Genomic DNA, 21,974 nt, shown 5'->3' on the forward strand with positions numbered 1-21,974 from the left:
CCTTTATTAAACCAATCAGAAGGTGCCTTAGCAGAGATACATCGTCACAGCGCACAAAAAGGTTATTCCACAAGACAGGCATGAAGCACTAGCTAGCTATATATATAGTGAATGAGTAAAGTTGAATTTCAGATTATTAGCCCCAAAGTTCTCTCAAACAATATGATGGTGTCTGGGGGTGGGGTGAGGTGGTGGCAATGGGGTTCCTTACTTAGCACCTTCTCTAAGTGTCCTGTATAGATCATGGTTGTAGTTCCCATAAAGAAAAACAGCACCTGTGTTAGAGATTGCACAAAACCAAAATTACAGGCCTTTGTGATTATGGACAGTCACAATTGTTGCAGACCAGAGCCAAATTATCTTGGGATAGTTTTGGTTCTTTTGAAAGCCATTCTTGACGTGTGTGTGTGTGTGTGTGTGTGTGTGTGTGTGTGTGTGTGTGTGTGTGTGTGTGTGCGCATGCGCGCGCGAGAGCACCTTTAATCCCAGCACTTGGGACGCAGAGGCAGGCGGAGCTCAGTGAGTTCAAAGCCAGCCTGGGCTACAACTTGAGATCCAGGACAGCCAGGACTGTTAGACAGAGAGACCCCGTCTCGAAAAACAAAGAAACAGAACAAAACAAAAAGCCATTCTCTCTCTATGTCTGACCTAATAACCTTGTGACTATCCAACTTTTCAATTGTATTTGAGGAGCCCTGAAATGGCTCAGCAGGGTCAGATGCTCGCTTCAAAGTCCGACTACCTGGGTTCAACTCCCTGAACCTACAGGCTAGAACAGAAACGACCGACTCTCAACGCCCCCGCCCCCCCCCCACATATACACAAGTAACTAAACATAGTTTTAAAAAAATAAAAATATATCTAAACCCGTTAGAATTTTCCCTGCTTTGCCACAACCAGCCTAACCCGTGGCCTCAAAAATGCATTTGGTAAATGCCTTGATTAGCCGATTTTCGATTTTCCTATAACTAACCAAACCTCGTGTAAGAACATCCAGAGTACATGATGTCATTTGGGGGCAAGCTGAATATGTGTTCCCTAACCCCGGCCACTCACATCTGTCCCAAGCGCAAAGTTTAGGCAGGAGCTGTGCTTTGGACTCGGCGGCACGGTCAGGGGGACAGCCAGCCGGGTGGGTGGGTCACCTGTTGAGCTGGGTGTGTCCCGTAGGGTTGGCAAAGTCCAGAGGGCAGAGCCCGCAGCGCACGCGCAGAGGGGAGGGAGCGCGCCTGCGCTTGCCCCTCCGCCCTCCAGGTGGCGCTGGCGACCCGCGAGCCGCCTCCCGGAGGCCGAGCCGGGCGGCGCCGGCCGCCTTGCGGGCCGCGGGGTCCGCCTCCGCCGCGCCGAGGGCGTGGGCTCCGGGCTCCCGGAAGCGGCGGCCGCGGCGTGGAGCCCAGCGGGCTGTCGGTCGCCGGAGCGACAATGCACGGCACGGCGACCGGGGGCTGTGAGCTGAGCGCGGCGGCGCGGCCGTGGATGGCGGCTCGCTGAGGCGGTGGCGCGGCGCGGCGCGGCGCGGCGCGGGCTCCTCCCGGCGTGGGGTGGCGGGGCCGGGGTGATGCTGCTCAAGCTCCTGCAGCGACAGACCTATACCTGCCTATCCCACCGGTATGGGCTCTACGTCTGCTTCGTGGGCGTCGTGGTCACCATCGTCTCGGCTTTCCAGTTCGGAGAGGTGAGTAGCGGAGCCCGAGCCTTTGCAGCCGCGTGCGCAGCCCTCCCTGGCTGGCTAGCCCCGCGCTGCAGGCGTCCCGGGTCTCCCTCCCTCCTGCCTCCCCATCCTCTCCCTGCAGCCTGGGGAGCAGCACACAGCTCCCCCGGCCCCCCGGGCGCCGACAGCGTGCATCCTCTCCCCGGCTCCGCTGCGGCAGCTGCAATGCACGCCCGGCCCGGGCCTCCCATGCTGCTGTGTGCGGGTCCCCTTCCTTCACCCGGGCTGTCCCCAAGAGCCCTCCAGGCCTTGCGCCGGTGAAAACTCCCTTCTAGCATATGCAGTTTGTATTTTTTTTTCTTTTTCTGTAGTGACCCTTCATTCCTCGGCCCTCCTTCAGATCCAGTCCTCCAGTGCCACCCTCTTAATCTTCCACCTTTGACAAAAAAAACACCTTATCTTCTTAATCCGGTTTCTTCTGGATTTCGGACTTTGTCTAACAGGCACGTGCAGTTTTGCGTGAGAATTTTGCAGAGTAAAGGGAGATTTTTTTCTTAACTTTTCCCCCTTCCTTTTTCACTCTTACTATGCTGTGTTGAACAGCTGTATGTCTGCGGGTGGAGGCCTTAACTGGTAAGAATGTTCACGCTCCTGGGAGGCACCACCAAGTGCTTATCTCAGATGAGCTGAGTAGGGTGCTTGTCAGGTGACTGGGCTGCCTGCCGACCTTGGGACTCCCGTCCCGGATCTCTGGGGAGCCAGCACAGACCCTTGCGTCATGGGGCACGCTAATACTTTTTAGATCAAGGCGCTGGTCTTTCTTGGGCTGAGACCTGAGCTTAATTCATGTGCAGTAAAGGCAGTTTGGTTAGATTGTAAACTATTCAAAGGGCACAGGCAGCCGGTTTGGGAGATGGGAAACACACCAGGTTCAGTGTTTTTTGTGCTTCTTTGGAGACATACCTTGGACCTTTGTGGGCTGAAATTACTCTGTTTTAAATCTCACAGTTATTTGGTTCTTGGCAGTCTGATACGGCACTCTGTCTTAAGTGTGCAAAGGGTGATGAGCGGGTCAGAAATGGATGGGCACAGGAGTGTGATTCAACAAAACACTGCTTCTGGAAACAGGAAGAAACGTTGTGCTTTCAAATGGTTTGAAATCTGTCCCTATTGTTTATATTTAGTAAGAGGTTTAAAGGGTTTTAAAATGAACAGGATGGCTTTATAAAAACGCCACAATACACACGCGTGCCCACGGCACCCACACTGAACTGTAAGATCTGTAGAGGAGGTGCTATCTGTTTAAATGCGGTCTGTAACTCTAGCCCAAGCCCAGTGCCAGGCGCTGCCACTGTATGCAGACTAAGCATGTGTTTAGTGACTGGCTGAATTATATGGCATGTGTCTAAGTGTGTTTTTAGTGGTTCTAGGGACTAGAAGAAAACAGTCTTGCAGGTGGGCTTGTAATTGTAGGATGTTTTCTTAGTATTGCACTGACTTCTAGTCTGTCTTTATTTCATGTGTTGTAACTTCATGTTAGTGTCTGACTGCTTCTGGGTGACTTTGTTTTTAAAATAGTCTCAACTAAGTTTGCAGTCTTCCCGACTCAGTCCTCCCGAATGCTGAGGTCACCGGGTCATGTTTTTAATCTGGTTGATTTTAAGTGAGCGCAGATATTAACCACAACATAAAATAAATTTGTTACAGCCTTGAAGTCACCCATACATTTTTATTTTATTTTATTTTGAGGTAGAGTCTCGCCGTGTAGCCCATGGTTGGCCTGGAACTCCCTATGTAGACCAGGCTGGCCTTGTACTCACAGAGATCCACCTGCCTGTGCATCCAGAGTGCTGGGATTGAAGGTGTGCACCACAATGCCCGGCTTGTGGGCACAGATCTTAAAGTTTAGATTAACTAAGAGAAGGAAGAGTAGAGTGTCGGGTGGCAGCTGGCCTGTGGTGTGCTTACACAGAGCAGTGGAGAAGAGAGGCCGGAGGCCTGGGTAGATGGAATGTGGATTTGACTGATGGTTCCAGCTAATCAGAACCATGATAATAACCAACAGAGTCCTTACTAGGCATTCTCTTGATTGCCTTACGTACTAATTTATTCTTCACACTATCGTCTGATAGGGATAGTTATTATTTTACCCACTCTACAGGTTATGCAACTGAGGTATTTGCATACGCTAACACAGCTAATTCATGGCAGACATTTGCTTCAAAGTTAGACAGCTGGCTTTGGTGCCCTCGTCAACGCTTCTTTTTAATCTTTAAAAAAAAGATTTTCATTACACTTTTTTATGTTATGTGCATGCATGTGGGTGGGCACACATGTGCCATATTGTGTGTGTGGTTCTCTCTCCACCTCGTGGTTCCCAGGGATCAAACTCAGGTTGTCAGGTTCGGCAGCAAGAGCCCTTATCCCTAAGCTGTCTCGTTACATCACTGCCTCCTCTCCTTCCTCTGGGGGGGCTAAACCTCCCCTGAACTGCACCCCCAGCTCTTGATGGGTTCTCAAACAGCCCACACTTTTCTCATCTGATTTGGGAAAAGCAATCTAACCTCTCTAAGCTTCCTCTTCAAAATCGAGGCAAGAACATCTTTTTTTTTTTTTGGTTTTTTGAGACAGGGTTTCTCTGTGTAGCTTTGCGCCTTTCCTGGAACTCACTCTGTAACCCAGGCTGGCCTTGAACTCAGGGAGATCCTCCTGCCTCTGCCTCCAGAGTGCTGGGATTAAAGGTGTGCCACCACCGCCCAGCGTAAGAACATCTTGTTAGTGGGAGTTAAGCATCTGAAGCCCTTCATTTGGTTGGTAACCCATAACAAGCCATTGTTGAACTGTCATAGATAATGCTACTCTTAATATTATCATATGGTTATCATATAACTAGTTATAATGCATATAATAGTTAAGGAAATCATTGTTAAATTGTGAGTTCATTATTTTCCCCCTCTTAGTGTTAGAGGTAATGTGGGTATTTTTTAAAACTATTGCTGGGCAGTGGTGGCGCACGCCTTTAATCCCAGCACTTGGGAGGCCGAGGTAGGTGGATCTCTGTGAGTTGAAGGCCAGCTTGGTCTACAGAGTGAGTTCCAGGACAGGCTCCAAAACTACACAGAGAAACCCTGTCTCAAAAAAAAAACCAAAAAAACCTATTTTGTGTGTGTGTGTGTGTGTGTGTGTGTGTGTGTGTGTGTGTGTGTGTGTGTGTGTGTGTAAGATCCCCTGGAGCTGGAGAGTGACAGGTGATGTGAGCAGTTCAGTGTGGGTGCTGGGGTCCAAACTCCAGTCTGCTGGAAGAGTGATACATGCTCTTGAACTGCTTAGCCATCTCTCCAGCCTCTGCTGGAGTACCCCCACCCTGTGTGTTTGAGACGAGATCACATGTACCTCAGGCTAGCCTCCAATTCCATATATACCAAGGATGACCTTGAACTTCTTTCTGATTTTCCTGCTTGGACCTCCCTAGTGTTGGAATTACAGTTGGGCAACATCTTGCCGGTGCCGGATCTGCAGCAGGCTCAATGCATGTTAGGAAGCACTGTACTAATGAAGCGCTCTCCCCAGCCTCAGGTGGTTGCATTTTAACAAGCCATTTGAACACTGGCCCAAATTTTGAGGAAAAATAAAATCCAAGGGGAGGTATCTACTAAGTAATTTATTTTCCCCTCTAAATTGAGCCAAGCACTTTCTGGGAAACCCTTGGGAATTCTGATAAAATAGAGGCACACAGCTGGATCCAGAGGTGACAGTCTAGAGGGTGAGCCCTCACAGGGGACATCCTGGTCTGAATGAAATGACACACCTCTGAGGTAAGGGGAAGAGGTTTTTGTTGTAGCTGTGAGGGAGAGTGCGTCCAGAGGCATCTGGAAGAGTCCAGAGCAGAGAGAAGTAGACTGACCCAGGCCATGGGAGGAGATTGAGGAGGAAGAAAGAGGAGCTAACGCAGGGCCGAAATGGCAGGGTTGTATAGGAATGAGAGGAAGCTGGGGGGAGGGAAGGAAGCCCTGAGCTGCAGAAATTAGTGTAGGGGGTGGGTGAGAAGAGCTGAGGGGAGCCAGGATGCCAGCATGTACTTCCTAACAGGTACTTGTGCCGAGAGAGCCTGGAGGTGAGCATGCTAATCCTCATCACACTCAGCCATTTGTCCATACCCGGTCCCTTTAGGACCCAGCAGGTCACAGCACTGGCTGAAGGTAGCAGGAACTAACTTGTTTGTTGTAAGTCATGTGAGTCTGAGAGTCCGAGTTTCTCCTAAGTCAGAGCACTAGACTGTGTCCTTAAGAATCCTTCAAGGAATCGAGATCAACTGTGCCCGTAATTGAGAAACGCTTGATTCTGCTTTGTATGGTATAACATGACTGTAATATTAGCACTCAGGAGACAAGCAGGAGGTCTGAGCTTTAGAGGTTAGCCTGGGCTACACAGTAAGAATTTTGACTCAAAGGAAAAGGAAAACTTTCGGCTTCAACATTAATGTTTGTTCTGTCTTATTATAGTTGCTATTATGTGTCGTAAGACATGCATGCTCTTGAGGTAAGAATGTATTTCAGGCCTATCATCATTTTCTATACAAATCTACACACCCTTTCCTGAAACTTCCACAACTCCTGCTTTATCTTGCCATCAAATGGCTGCACTCTCTATAGTGAGGTACATGAATATTTATACTCCACGAGGAAAATAATGACTATAAATAGTCTCATGTCAGTTAGGTCAGGTTTTACCACCAAATGAGTTCAGGGCAGGTCAAGTATGCCGCCAAGTGAGGGACAGAAACAGAGCTGGTGTTGGGAGCGCTTTGGATTTTAGTGTTGTGAATGGAAGGTTGCAGATCACCGATTCGTGGGTATTTGTATGTGTGCCTTGTCTTACTTGGGAATGTATCGCTTTCTTCAGGAAACTAAGCGTGGAAACGAAATGAACTCACCTAAGAAAGTCAATAGGCTCAGTTAAGTCTGTTCCTGTGTACAAGAATTTCCTCCTTATCTCCCTGTTCTTTGTTTGTCTGTTGAAGGTCATGTTTTTGTATTAATGAAGTACTCTTTTTCCATGATAAAGAGGATTGAAAACCAGGTCCAGCTCAACTTACCTTTGCCACTAGTTTCTTAACTGGTCCAATTTCAGGAAAGAAGTGTGTGTGTGACCATGTTTATTTTTCATTAGTTTCCTGATTAAACTGTTAGGTTTTTAGTGTGTTCTTAGTCAGAGGCAAAAAATAAAAGTGAACAGAAGGAGACCCACCTGAGGGCACAGTCCATGCCCTGCACAAGCTCATTCTCAGCAGTGCCCCAAATGAGTTATTCCCAGCTGATCCTGTGCGTTGGGGGCTCTCTCTCACCTTTATGATTTATTTTTGCCATCAGAGGTTTTATGAAAGAAAAACTAGTTGTTTTGCTAGGAATGGTGGGGTATGCCTTTAATCCTAGCACTTGGGAGACAGGCAAGTAGCTCTCTTGAGTGTGAGGCCAGTCTGGTCTGTATTGTAAATTGCTGGTCAGCCAGGGCTATGGAGTGAGACAATTGTGTCTCACAAAACAAAAGCAGCAGCCAGCCCAGCTGTGGTGGCGCACGCCTTTAATCCCAGCACTCGGGAGGCAGAGGCAGGCGGATCTCTGTGAGTTCAAGGCCAGCCTGGTCTACAGAGTGAGATCCAGGAAAGGCGCAAAACTACACAGAGAAACCCTGTCTCAAAAAAACAAAAAAAAAACAAAAAAACAAAAAAACCTCAAAAAAACCAAAAACCAAAACAAAAGCAGCTAAAACAACAAAATGGCTTCAAAACTGCTTGCCAACCTATTCAAGGCCCCTCCCATTTTTTAACTTGTTCCGGAATGTACATTTACATTTAGGCGGGGAGTGGCGGTGGCGCACATGCCTACTGGTGCAATAGCAGTACAAATGTTATGGGAGTACCCAAGCACTTTCTGATTGGACTTAAAATGTGCTTCACTGCCCCGGCCTGCAGGGCTACAACGGGTACTCGACCACCCTATGGAGGGAATGTAGGGACAGGAGATTCAAGGAAATACACCAATTCTAGATTCTGATCAAGCACTCTGAGGCAGAGGCAGGTGGATCTCTGTGAGTTCAAGGCCAACCTGGTCTAGAAAAGTGAGTTCCAGGACAGCTAAGGTTACACAGAGAAATCCTGTTTCGAAAAACAAAAAAAATGTGCCTTTGTGTACATTTATTGGGCAGTTCACACAGGAAACCTGAACTGGCTGGCCATATGGCTCAAGGGGTAGTGTTTGTTGCCCAAGTCAGCCCAACATCCTCAGCTAGATCCCTGGAACTCATGTAAAGGCCGAAAGAGAGAATCACCTCCTCACAGTTATCCTCCGACTTACACACACAAACACACACACACACACACACACACACACACACACACACACAGCACTAAAGATAAAAAAGAATCGTGAACCATGATCTTAATGGAATTTGTGCTGTGGAGGAAATGTTAGGGATCCCATAGGACTTTTCTTTAAGAATGTCTTTCTTTGGGGAAAGACCTTTTCTACTATCAGAGCCCGTTAATTGGCAAAGCAGAGACTGTGTCAATCACTGCTCAACTCTTGGTAAATGGAAAGTGTTTATTGACCAGAAGGTGCCAAGTAAATACTGGAGCATATGGTTGGATGGATGGTTGGACGGACGGACGGACAGATGGATGCATGGATGGATGAAGGGTGCTTTTTAACTAGCATCCTTTTAACCTCATTTTCAGTGAAGGTAAGTTTTCTACTTTGAGATAGGGTGTGCTTTCAAACACGATTAATGTGACTGTAACTTGTCCATTTTCATGTCCTGAAATTCATTTTTATTCTAGGAAATTTTCCTAGACACCGGGGGCCTGCAGTTAGGATGCACACAGCATGCACATAGGAGGTATAGCTCAGGCTGGGGAGAGGAGGCCACTGCACACATAAAACCGACAAGAGTGTAAGGGAATTATTCAGTATGTCAATAACAGCTTAGTTCAAGGGAAGAAAAATCACTGGTTGAAATCTTTTAGAGGAGCCTCGGAGACCTTTGCAGGAGGCACAAGCCTTAGGGTGGCCTCATAAAGGAGGGGGTGTGTGGGCAGAGGGAAGGAAAGAATGCTTTGGACAGAAAGACAGCTTGGAGTAGCTGAGCCGAGGCTTGGTGGAAAAGTGTGACCCCTTTGCATTTTGAATCCCTGGTCACTGGAAATGGCTGCTGGTTGTCAACAGTACTACTGGGTTGCTAGAGATATAGTCCAACTCAGACCTGGTTTTTTGTTTTTTTTTTTTTGTCTTTTTCTTTTTTATGAGCTTATTAGCTGGTGTAACTGGACAGGCTAAACCTCTGGCAGGTTGGATCAAGTTGCTTGAATGATTCCTTCCGGTTCTTCATTCATTCCTGTTCTTCAGCTCCCTCAGACAGCCTACCCCAAACGGGTGTGGCCTCCAGCTTTCCTACTGCCCTGTTAGTAACTGCGGAGCCTCTCACTGTAGGGCCGGCCGGCCACACTTGCCCTGGGGATGAATGCCCTTGTTAAGCCCTCGTCAGCCATCCGAATCATCTGCAGAGCCTCCAGCCTGGGCAGGCCGGGGAGTCACAGCTGAACCACATGATCTGAGAAGGCTACCCCAGAACAGATATCACACTGTTATCAAAGATTGGCCAGAGCGACCCATGTCCAAGATGCCGGCTGCAGTTCAAACCCACTTCCTTTCCTTGGCCTTCCCGTTCTGCCCTGACTTCTAACTGTTTGCCCTTTATCTTCTAGATGTTGTCTTGGGCTGTGTGCATGGAAAGCATCTGTGAAGTTTGTATTTTTCTATGGGTATATTATCCCAGGGCCTTGCTAAATCCGGCTCAAGGGTACACCATAAATCTTCCAGCAGTGATTCAGAGAATAACATGTGTAGCAACTTCATAGTTGCATTGGGTCAACTCTTGAGTCTGTTCTTTTTAGTAATGAATTTTAGTATGTTGTGAAAGCAAGATTTCCTGACCTCCTGGCCCCTGGCAGACAATAGGTGTCTGTAGAGGATTGCTCTGTCTGCAGCAGCTCCGCCTCCCTCTCCCTCCCCTCCTCTCCCCTCCCCTCCCCCCCCTCACTGCTCCAGTGTCTTAAATCCTAGGATTGACAGCTGCCTAGGCACCTACCTCACACTGCCCTCCTGGGGCAGACAGCCATATTTATCCTGGTGTTCTCCCCACCCCCAGGCCCAGACACAGTGTCAGGAAAACGTGCAGTAGCCTGGGGTTCCATCAGGACCCCGGAGCTCTCCCAGAAATGGAGGATGAACACATCCGAGACCTAAATTCTTCCCCGGCATTGTTACCGATTCCATCACAGAACCATGCCTGGAAGAACACCCAGGCATTTGTATTATGCAGGAGTGAAGTTTCTCTATGAAAGAAGAAGAAGCAAAGGCTAGGTCATTAACTGTGCTAGTCTGGATGAATATAGCCAGCTATCATTTGGGCCTAAGGTGTGCATCGCTCATCGGTAACAAAAACCTCTCTTTTGGTCTGGGCATGGTAGTGTACACCTTTAATTCCAGCAATGGGGAGCCAGAATAGGCAGGTCTTTGTGTTCGAAGCCAGCCTGGTCACAAACTTCTGTGGCCACTTCAGACTGCAAACTCTTTTTTTTTTTTTTTTTTGGTTTTTCGAGACAGGGTTTCTCTGTGTAGCTTTGCGCCTTTCCTGGAACTCACTTGGTAGCCCAGGCTGGCCTCGAACTCACAAAGATCCGCCTGCCTCTGCCTCCCGAGTGCTGGGATTAAAGGCGTGCGCCACCACCGCCCGGCCAAACTCTTAATATCACTTCAGCATTAGGGTGGCCGATCTCGGGGAATAACAGATTCCAGAGCCTCAGATTGAGGCTTTGTGCCTCCCCTAGCTAGGCCTGCAACAGACAGCCAACCCAAAATTGAGGAAAGAGATGGGTTTGTGGGCCTCTCTCTTTCCTAACTCAGTGAGTGAGGGTGCAGAAGACAGCCCGGAAACAGGGCAGGAAGTCCTTCCTATGTAAGTGTGAAGACCTCAGGTTTGCCAAGTGTCAGACACCGAAAGGGTGTCCTTCTGAGGCCACTCCTGCCACCACACTTGGAGCCGTGGCTTGGTCATCCTGCTGAGACCAAATACCACTTTCGTTTAGGTGGGTTGGTAAACGCCTTCCATAGCCTCGGGAGCTTTTCAATCTTAGCCTCTGACTCTGGCGGGGTGGTGGTGTGGGCCCTAATATTAGGTTCTGTCTTGTGTGTGATCCACTTCTGCTACATGGCAACACCCACCTCTGGCTCCAGCTAGGGAGGGTGAGCTGATTCTGGGTATCAACTTCCACCTCCCCCCTGAGAACAGATCGCTGACAGCCCTTTATACAGATGTGAGGCAGAGGTGGCGTTGACACCTGGACGGTAGTGAGCTGCCCTGTTGGTGATCCCACTGAGTCTTTCCCCAGGGTTGGGGAGGTGGGAATGATTTTCTGTCCGAGTCCTTGGATGAGGGGGAGCAACTGTTGCCGAAGACCAGCCGCACCCTTATGCCATGATGGGGATGAATTTCCCTCGACTTCGTCGGGAGCTTTGTGTGGGGATCCATGACTCACTTGGCCCTGGCATGTGGTTTCTGGTATTGGGTACTTCAGAAGAAATGTTTGTTTTTACGTGCACAGCAGCTTCTCGGCGCAGCTGCCAGTTAATCTACCTTGTTCGGGAGATGAAACTTAACTTCCCATTCCGTACTCAGCATCCTGGGGTCGGAGACGGCATCTCGGTAACCTTAAAACGCTGCCGTCCCCACAGAAGGCCTGGCTCATTCATTCTGTTAGGAAATACTTAACCAGGCCCCCGGGGGCACAACAGGCAAGGAGAAGACGTGGTTCCTGCTGACAAAGGAGCTTGTACAGTGAGACATTAAATGCTACTTCATCACAATGGTGAGCAACGCTCCAAAGAGGTAGAGAGGGTGCGGTGGAGAGACCAGCATTGAGAATAGATTTGCCCGGTGGCCTGGGTCTAGGTGGCTTTATTGATGCTGTGGAAGGGCCAGAAGTACTCAGGCAGAGGACGGAGGAGGCCAGGGCTGTTTCAGCCATTCACTTTCGGCTGCTGCTGGTGCTGTGTCTCCCAGGGGATGTTTCCCAATGTGGGGGACAGTTGAGATCGTCATGGCTGGGCCTGGAATGAAATAGTGCTGTTGGCTTTTTGGTGTGTAGAAGCCAAGGAATTCTGCTAGTATACAGGACAATCCCCCCCCAGCAAAGAGTTATCCAGGCCCAATGGCAGTGCTGCTGATATTGAGAAACCACCATTTCTCAACCAAAGAAACCGTAAAGGCCTTGACGTCGGGAGATAATCCAAAGGATAAACGAAGGGGCCCGTGACCCTGAGTGCCAGGACTCCTGTGGTGGACAGAGAGAACAGACTCCTAGATTCCTACAAGTTGTCCTCTGCCCTACGTACCTGCTGGAGAATTCACATGCCCCTCCACACACAAAACAAACAAACGGGAAGGCCCTCGCGGCAGGACATAGGAAGGAAGACAGACTTGATACAAGGGTGACTGGTGTAGCTGTGGTGACCTGGGTGACTGGTATACTCTGGTGACTCCCCTGCACCTGGTGACTGGTGTAGTGGTGACCTCCCCCTGCCCCTGGTGACTGGTGTACTGTGGTGACTCCCCTGCATCTGGTGACTGGTGTAGTGGTGACTCCCCCTGCACCTGGTACCATTAAAGGTTGTCTTGTACTGGCTTCTAGTAGTTGAGGTCCAGGAATACTGCTAAATGATGGTAACCGCCCCCTCCCCCAACAAAACCCGCCCTGTCAGTGGTAGAAGAATTGAGAAACCCTGAATAGGAGGAGAGTGAGGATGGCTGCAGGCAGGGTGGTCTGCAGGAGTCTTGGACTAGGCTGGTGGGAGGGCGGAAAGAAGCGGGTAGTGAATTAGTGATTGATGGGGGAGGGCCAGCCCATGGTGTGGTCCTGGGTTCTATACAAAGAAAGCAGGCTGAGACTGGGAGGTGGTGGCGCACGCCTTTAATCCCAGCACTCAGGAAGCAGAGCCAGGCAGATCTTTGTGAGTTCGAGGCCAGCCTGGTCTACAGAGCGAGATCCAGGACAGGCACCAAAACTACACAGAGAAACCTTGTCTCGAAAAACCAAAGAAAGCAGGCTGAGGAAGCCATGATGAGCAAGCCAGTAAGCAGCTCCCCTCCATGGCCTCTGCATCAGCTCCTGCCTCCAGGTTCCTGCCCTGCTTGAGTTCCTGTCCTGACCTCCTTCAGTGAAGAACAGTGATGTGGAAGTGTAAGCCAAATACACGTTTTCCTCCCCAACTTGCTTTGGTCACAGTGTTCCATCACAGTCATAGAAACCCTAATTAAGACACTGCTTGTGACGAAGCCTGGTGAGGACAGGTGATTTAAAAAGGAGGTGTCAGAGCCGGGCGGTGGTGACTCACGCCTTTAATCCCAGCACTCGGGAGGCAGAGCCAGGCGGATCTCTGTGAGTTCGAGGCCAGCCTGGGCTACCAAGTGAGTCCCAGGAAAGGCACAAAGCTACACAGAGAAACCCTGTCTCGAAAAACCAAAAAAAAAAAAGAGGTGTCAGATGTCTACGAGGCACCTTGCGAAGTGCTCAGTGGAAAGCATCCAGTAAATACTAATGAAGTGCCATATGCTCCCCCCGGGGAGCTCTTCTGCCTGTGATGCTCATGTAGGCAGAAGTGAGGGACCCGCTCTCTCAGCTGGTACTTGTCGATGGTTCCCCAGAGGGAGCAGAAAAGCTGACAAGGATTGCCTGGGTGTGCTCTCTTACGTTCGTGGGATAGCAGAGGAGCAGGTACCTTATTAATATGTCTTGCACTTTTGTAATTGCTGTGTAGGCGTCTCCTCTAGTTCCTTCTAGAATGTAACAAACCAGTATTTGTAGCGGATGATGTATAGTCACAGTATGCCTTTTTAAATTCCTCCAGTCTTGGGACAGTTTGTCCCAGTCTTGTGGTGCAGGTGACTTGTCAGCTTGTGGGTGACTCATAGGCGCAGCACATCGAACAGGAAGAAAGGATCTTAGAGACATCCTACAGACAGTCTCATTCTGACAGAGGGAGCCGCATTCTGTGATCAGACGGAAAGCCATATGATTTAAAAACCAAGAAAGAAAAAAAGAATGAAAGCAGGCCAAGGCAGCCATGAGGAGCAAGCCAGTGAGCAGCATCCCTCCATGGCCTCTGCATCCGCTCCTGCCTCCAGGTTCCTGCCCTGTTGGGGTTCATGAGAGTTTTAGCAACTGTAAGGACAGAATAAAACCATACACTTTTTATGTAATTGTGGTTGTTTGTAGCTATCTCAGGGAACTAGTTCTGGGTCACTGGACGCCTGGTGTGTTAGGTAAACATCAGTTTCAGGACTGGTGAATGGCTCCATTCATCAGTGTATATTTTACAAGCCAACTGCAGGTACGTCTGAGGGAGCAGCCTGGGCACAGCCAGAGTCAGGTGGCACAAGTTCATAATCATGGCCAAGAAGGGAGGGTGCCTCACAGGTGCCATCATGTCCCAGGGACTCAAAACGGCGCAGACTAGCTTCGGCTGCCATCTTGTAAAAGCGGACCAGCAACTGATTATGAAGGCCATGATTATTAAAATAGAGTCCTGGAAGCAGGAGACGTGGGCGGTGGAAGATGCCCAGTCAGTCAGTGAAGGGCCCGCTCTGCAAGCCTGAGTCATCAGCACCCACATTAAAAGGAGTGCAGAAGCGTGGTTCTCCAGGCCCGGGGCTGGAGAGAGCTGGAGGCAGGGGCTACCTACCAGAGCCGGGTAGCTATCCAGTCCAGGAGAATAGGTGAGCTCCAGACTTAATGAGAGACTCTGCCTCAAAAATCAAGACAGAGCAACCGAGGGAGAGATATCCCATGTTGATCGTTGACCTACATACACGCGCGCACGCACGCACGCACGCACAAGCATTTTTTACCTGGTAGAACAAACCTCCTTCTAAAGGTATTTATTTATTTATTTATTTGTTTGTTTATTTATTTATATCGAGACAGGGTTTCTCTGTGTAGTTTTGGTGCCTTTCCTGGATCTCACTCTGTAGACCAGGCTGGCCTCAAACTCACCGAGATCCGCCTGGCTTTGCCTCCTGAGTGCAAAGGGAATAAAGGTGTGCGCCACCACTGCCCAGCAGTATTCATACTTTTTAAAACTAGTAACATTATATAGTATGTCAGATCATTTTCATTAATAGTATTGTAGTTTATCTAATCTCAGATTTTACCAATCACCCTGATGGAAGAGAAAAGTAAATAGTCTGAGGAAACTGCTGTGACCCTTTAATACGGTTCTTCATGTTGTGGTGACCCCCCAACCATAACATTATTTTCGTTGCTACTTCATAACTAATTTTGCTACTGCTATGAATCATAATGTAAATATTGGATATGTATGATGTCTGATATGTGACCCCAAAGAGGGTCACAACCCACAGATTGAGGTGTCTGGAGTAGAATTCAAGTGACAAATCTAGTAAATAGTGACACTAATTTCCAGTATAAATTTTTGTTTTGTTTTGTTTTGTTTTTCAAGACAGGGTTTCTCTGTGTAGCTTTGCACCTTTCTTGGAACTCACTCTGTAGCCCAGGCTGTCCTTGAACTCACAGAGATCCACCTGGCTCTGCCTCCCGAGTGCTGGGATTAAAGGTGTGTGCCACCACTGCCCAGCATAAATTTTTTTTAAGGACAGATCTAAGTGATCTGGTTTTTTTAAAGATTTAATTTAATTTTCTTTTATGTGCATTGGTGTTTTGTCTGCATTCATGCCTGTGTGAGGGTGTTGGATCCCTTGGAACTAGAGTTATAGACAATTGTGAACTGTCATGTGAGTGCTGGGAATTGAACCTGGATCCTCTATTTATTTTGGTTGTTTCGAGACAGGGTTTCTCTGTGTAGTTTTGGTACCTGTCTTGGATCTCTCTTGCTCTGTAAACCCGGCTGGCCTTGAACTCATAGAGATCTGCCTGGCTCTGCCTCCCTGAGTGCTGGGATTAAAGGCGTGTGCCACCACCGCCCAGCTATAAATTCTTAATTTGCATTAGTGCCATATAATACTCTAAGTATCTTGCCATTGCAGTAATGAAGGTTCCAGAAGCTATGCTCTGTTTAATAAGATTTCTAACATGCCTGGCTAACACAGGAGACAAGGTAAATAAGAAAATGCCTGGGGCTGTAGAGGTGGCTCAACATTTAAGAGGAGTGGCTATTCTTCCAGGGGACCTAGGGATCTGACACCCTCTTCTGGCCTCCAGAGGCACTACATGCATGTGGTGTACAGACATACATGCACGCAAAAATAAATCTCTTTTTAAAGATTAAAAACAACAAAGCTCACAGTCAGGCATGGAGTGCTACAGACAGTGGGTGGCTAATTTCCAAGTCAGCAGTCAAGATAAAAGTTCCTTGGAGCAGAGAAGGTAGCATTTGGATTGAACTGGGGAATAGAGACTTGTTGGACTAATATGTCAGAGCACTCGGCAGTTGGCGAGGTTGGTCTTTCTGGTGTGAGCAGGCACCTGAAGGGAATATAAGCGTGTCCACTGAGCTTGACCCCTCCTTGGCGAGATTATGTGCCCTCCCTTCCACCTGCTGCATCTTCTGGGCAACCCACTAGCCAAGAACAATTTTCCTGTAATTTGTTTTTTAAAAATGACTGTGGCAGACTACACACGGGTACTGATGGAGAATCGTTTATGTTTGTACTCAGTAAATTGATATTCATGCGGTCTCTCCTGATGAAAATCGGCACACCTGTATTTTGCAGGGCGGATGACCTTTTAGAGCTAAGGGTTTGGTTCTGTGTGATGGGGCAGATGGAGGATGTGCGGGTTTAACGTCATTCACCATGATGGTAACAGATCCTGGATCTCACCAGCCCCCATCGCTGCGCCTGCTCCTCCTCTGTCTCCAAATGGCCACTGCCTCTCCCACCCGCTGCATTAGAAGTCCCAGAAACCTAACAACCGCCATGAATTCTCTTCCTCCTCCTCCACTCCTCCATCCAGTCCGGTATTAGAACCCTCCGACGTGACCTTTGCGCTTCCGAAGACTCTGCTCCTCAGCACTGAAACCTTGCTTCCTCGGGGAAGCCTTTCTTGGTGCTTTTTTCCTAGAAGGGGTTGGCAGTCTGTCCTCAGGGCAGTTGGCGGTGCAGTCAACTTCCATTCTGAAAACCGATTGTAGAGAGAGATTGGCCAGAGTACACGGAGTTCAGCAAGGAGGTGTAAATTCTGAGACCCATGGTACAGCTTTGTGACTGTGATGAATAGTCACACGTTTGATACTTACAAATTGCTGACAGCTGGCAAGATGGCTGAGATCACCTGAGTTTGAGTCAGGGACCCACATGGTAGGAGAGGACTGATTCCTATAAGCTGTCCCCTGATCTCCACATACTTGCTAATGCACAGAATTTTTAAACTGTAATAAATTGTTAAGAGAGTACATCCTGAATGTTCTCACCATAGAAATATGTGAGATGGTAGATCTATCAGTTAGATTGATTTAATCACAATGTATGAATCTGCTAAAGCATAGTAAATATCATAAGTATATATGATTCTTGTTTGCCAATTACACATTTATGAAGCTTTGGAAAAGAACCAACCGTACATAGTTCCTTGAAGTTGGGGATCTTACCTTATTCTTTTATGCAGACCTGCAGTTAGGTACACCTTATCCTCACTGAATGTTTGTACATAAATACATTAAGTGAGGACATTGATTGGTGGGTGGTTCTTGTGAGGGGTCTGAGTGAAAGAGGCTGTAAAGGTAGGCAAAGACCAGGTCTTGAAGTATCTGATGACCATGAACATAAACAACCATGTGTCATGGGACACACAACCCTCTCTATGGCCAGCTGTGGTGACATAACTAAGCCAAGGAAAAGATAAGTGGTAGGTGCATTTTCAAAGAAGTCTCTGAAGAAGAAAGAAGAAGAAAGAAGAAAGAAGAAAGAAGGAAGAAGGAAGAAGAAAGAAGAAGAAGAAGAAGAAGAAGAAGAAGAAGAAGAAGAAGAAGAAGAAGAAGAAGAAGAAGAAGAAGAAGCAGCAGCAGCAGCAGCATGCCTTTTTGCTTCTTTCATTTTTGCTGGCTGGAATGAATCCAAAGACTGGGAATCCTACAACCTCGAATCCATGAATAGCCATTACACCTTGGCAGAGAAGGAACATGAAGCCAGAAGGTGTGTGGCGGGAAGGAGACCATTCCAGAATAAAGGGCAGAATGAAGAGACATTTAGAAACTGGATAGACGATGACAAGCCACCAGATAACAGAGGGAGAGAAGGAAGTTCTTCTAGAGAGAGGAGATGGTCAGCTATCAAGACTCAAGGTCAAGACCCAGCAATTGTCATTGGACTTGACGGCATAGAGCCTTGATAGGCCACTGAAACAGGGAGGGGGGTGCAGAAGTGAGGTTGGGGAGGGCACAAGTGAGGTTGGGGAGGGCTGAGGGTTCTAGAAGAATAGAGGTGACTTTGGAAGATAGAAAGGATTTGATAAAGAGTGATCAGCTAGAAGGATTGTAAAGGGTAGGCTTTCCAGAGACCCTGGAATGTGTGTGTGCACCAGTAGGCAAAATCCTACCGGAAGGAAAAGAAAAAGGAGGAAAGGCCATGAGATGAGACTTGATGGGGCCTTGGAGCAAGTACTCAGAGGTGAGGTGTTTGTGAGGAAGAGGAACGGAGTTGTTCAGTGTTGAGGGAATGGAGGAAACCAGTCTATGTTTGGGTATGTCTGGAGCATCCACCGGCAGCGTCTTAGCTTCTGAAGAGCAAGGCTGTCGTGGAAGCCTGGGGTAGTAAGGTCGTCCTCCAGATCATGTCAGCCTCTTCTACTGTTGGTGTTCTTAGGGCCTTCAAGGAGAACCCTCCCCAGACTTGAGGTGGGCATAGGCTGCCTTGCAGTCCTCCAGCTTCTGTTAACCCATGCATGGCGAGCACATCATAGTCGGGGCCCAGCCTCCTGGCCTAGCTTCTCTTCTCTCCTGGTGTCTGTCTCTCATGGTACCCACGCTCTGCTCAACTACACAGCTGCCCTCAGACATCCTGTCCCAAATGTACTCTTCGGCTAGCTGACAATGTCCTTTCTCATCCTCCTTCAAGACCCCATTCAAATACCACCTCCTTTTCAATGTTTTGTATTCCCAGACCCCATCCCAAGGCCAGTGAGAGCCTAAGTCTTCTCAGCTATCCCAGCCACAGTTGTAGCTTACTTACTGGCCTGAGCAGGCATGTGTCTGGCATGGGGCAGGCATGGAGTGGGTGGGCGCTTTGGACTGCTCAACCTGCTTCTTGAGCGCTTGTTTATGAACCAAAGCGAACTTTTGTATTAAACTGTTAGTTTTTGATGCACAGAAAAAGTATTGGCATTTTTCTTTTTCTTTTTATTCTAGGTGGTTCTGGAATGGAGCCGGGATCAATACCATGTTTTGTTTGATTCCTACAGAGACAATATTGCTGGGAAATCCTTTCAGAATCGGTGAGAGTTACTTCGTAGAGTATCTTTTATTTGAATTTGAAGAATAAGCCATGAGTTCCTTCATGTTTTAAATATGGCGGTTGTTTAAAGAGATCTGTCCAGGCTGTTTATGTCAACACAAAACACGTCTTTCACCTCTAAGGGAATAAGAAATAATTTACTTTTGAGGCAAATATATGTGGCCAGGAGTATGGATTCGAATTGTGCCAAGTGTGAAAATGGGGTGATGAAGTTTTTATAGTTATGTAGCAAAAGAAAATCATAAATGTATTTTTTAAAGCACATTGATAGCAACTTCAGGAGAGTGGGTTTATAGCAAATTGGGGGGTCTCTGCTATAGGTTCAGATGATGGCATTCCTGGCTTTTGGATTGGTGGGAGCTAGTGGTCTGTTAATACATTTTCAGTGTCTCTCACTTGGCAGCGACAAGGATCTTAGCTCTGACGCAGAGGTGAGCACTGAGTGGCCATTAAGAATATTAAAACTAGCCCAAGAGAATTGGGCTCTGAACCTGCAGCATTTTAACTCTATAATCAGATGGTTCTGAGCAGTCAATTATCCATGTAGAATCTTTAATGGAGGTGTGACTTGGTTCTGGGAACCTCAGTTCACACGGATATGGTTTCAGATATTTCAGAATATATACACCCGCCTGCAGAAACCAGCGAGTCCATCCTATCTTGTAGGTGAAAATTCTTGATCCCCGGGAAATAATCTTGCCTTGCAAGGCTGGAGAGCCTAGGCTGCAAGGACTCGTTTTTCTCTCTGCAGCTCCGTGAGGTTCAGAAACTTTCATCCATCGTAGGAAACTAGGCCACCACTACGCAACCAGCTGTGGGGGCTGGCCAGCTTAACAACTCCCTGTCCACCAAGACACACCCATAGCGACTGCCGGGGCTGGACCTGCACTTGGTCACCCCATCTTGTTGCCTCTGAGGTGCCAGTAGCCTCAGGGTCTGGGTCTTCTTCCTCTGTTCAGGTGAAGCTTCCCGGTGAAATGCTGTCTCTATTCTTACTCTTGGAGATTGTCTCCTTCATAAGCCAGGCCTCGGAATAGAAGCAATTTCCCCACCCCACGTGTCCTACATCTCTTCTTCAGACAAAATGAATCACATAGGTCCTTTTGGGGGGGGGGGGTCTAGACAACTATTATTTAAATGTTTATTTTATTTTTAGTTATATGTTTGTATGTGGCTATGTGCAATTGCATGTGGGTGCTCATGGAGGCCAGAAGAGGGCGTCAGATTCTCCCAAACTGGAGTTTCAGGTGGTTGTGAGCTGTCGGAAGTGGGTACTAGGAACCAAACCCAGTTCCTCTGCAAGATGACTGCTGAGCCAACTCTCCAGCCCAAGTAAAACATTTTATATCATAACCGCAATGTATATCTGTGTTGGAAATGGTTTAGAGAAGCAGTGTGTGTGTGTGTGTGTGTGTTTTCTTTTTCTTTTTTTTTTAGTCTTTTTTTTTAGAGACAAGTCACTCTCTGAACATGGAGCTTGCCGATTTGGCTTGCCTGGCTGGCAGGTGAATGCCAGGGAAACTCAGCAGCGATACTCCTGTCTCTCCCTCCAGCTGAGATAACAGGTTGCCGCAGCTAGATATTCACAAAGGTGCTGGGGATCTGAACTCAGCTCCTCATGACAGCCGTCACTGCTCCAGCCCCAGCTTTCACTTTTTGCTTTGGTCTGTAGTGTGTACTCTAATTGCCAATGGTATCCCTTTCCCAAAGACTGACTCTCAGATTTCCCCGTTCCAGACATGGAGATGTGTGTATCTGGGGTAACAGTGAGGGGGAGACAGTATGTAATCAAAGTAAGGCAAGGACAGCCATCCTTAGGGTCTTCAAAGCAGCACTTTTCAGACACTCAAGGCTTCCCAAAACCTCAGGGGCTCGATGAAATACAAGATCTTTCATAACAAAGTTGTAGCAGGAATCTTAAAGAGTCTTATTAATAAAATCAAACCCAAGGCCAGTTATTGGGGTGAATGCTGGAAAATCAGAGAAGCAGAACAAGTCACAGCTTCCTCACCTTGCCAGTTCCTCAGCTGATCCTGTTTCCTCAGACTGGAAGCCTCTGAGTCCTCATCCAGAATGAATCTCAGCTGAACTGCTGCTCAAAAGCCTGAAAGCTTAACCAGCCAAATGCTTAACCAGCCAAAAGCTTCTAGTTCCTGGTCTTCATGCCTTATATATCTTTCTTTTTTTGCCATCGCTCCCTGGGATTAAAGGCGTGAGTCACCATGCCTGGTTGTTTCCAGTGTGGCCTTGAACTCACAGATCCAGAGGGATTTCTACCTCTGGAATGCTAGGATTTAAAGGTGTGAGTGCCACCATTTTCTAGCCTTTGTATCTAGTGGCTGTTTTGTCTCTGACCCCAGATAAGTTTATTAGGGTGCACAATATTTTGGGGAACACAATACCACCACACAAAGGCTTGCTTTTTAAAAAGTATGCATTAGTGAATGGTATAAAAGCAATAGTGTGTGGAATTGCTTACACCCTAATATTTTATCACTGCATTGCTTAAAAGGAACAGAACAGGATGGTTCTGTTTATAAATGCTCATGATGAAGCAGTAACAATTGTTAGCCGGTTAGTGTTGATCCTTGAGTGTTTATCTTTTTAATACCCTGGATCAGTGTTTCTCCACCTGTGTGGGTCATGACCCCTTTGGGGGCGGCATCTGCCTATCAGATATTTCCCTTATGACTCATGACAGTAGCCAAGTCACAGTTATGAAGTAGCAATGAAATAAAGAGAGAAGGGAAAATCATTCTCGTCATGGAAGCTGTAGTGTGACACA

General features: G+C 47.8%; 1 protein-coding gene across 4 annotated transcripts in view; it reads left to right on the plus strand.

The window, feature by feature from the left end:
- Positions 1–1,459: 1,459 nt before the first annotated feature.
- Gnptab (N-acetylglucosamine-1-phosphate transferase subunits alpha and beta) overlaps positions 1,460–21,974 on the plus strand; it is a 75,478-nt gene continuing 54,963 nt past the window's right edge. Inside the window, exons 1-2 of one of the 4 annotated variants that reach the window (XM_076554577.1) lie at positions 1,460–1,675; positions 19,084–19,169. In XM_076554577.1, coding sequence (XP_076410692.1) covers positions 1,559–1,675; positions 19,084–19,169 — 203 coding nt within the window. In that variant the 5' untranslated portion in view covers positions 1,460–1,558. The remainder of the gene's footprint in view (positions 1,676–19,083; positions 19,170–21,974) is intronic. The other 3 variants (XM_076554579.1, XM_006979847.4, XM_076554578.1) reach the window with 3 other exon arrangements.

This window comes from Peromyscus maniculatus, chromosome 18, assembly GCF_049852395.1.
Source record: "Peromyscus maniculatus bairdii isolate BWxNUB_F1_BW_parent chromosome 18, HU_Pman_BW_mat_3.1, whole genome shotgun sequence".
Taxonomy (NCBI): Eukaryota; Metazoa; Chordata; class Mammalia; order Rodentia; family Cricetidae; genus Peromyscus; species Peromyscus maniculatus.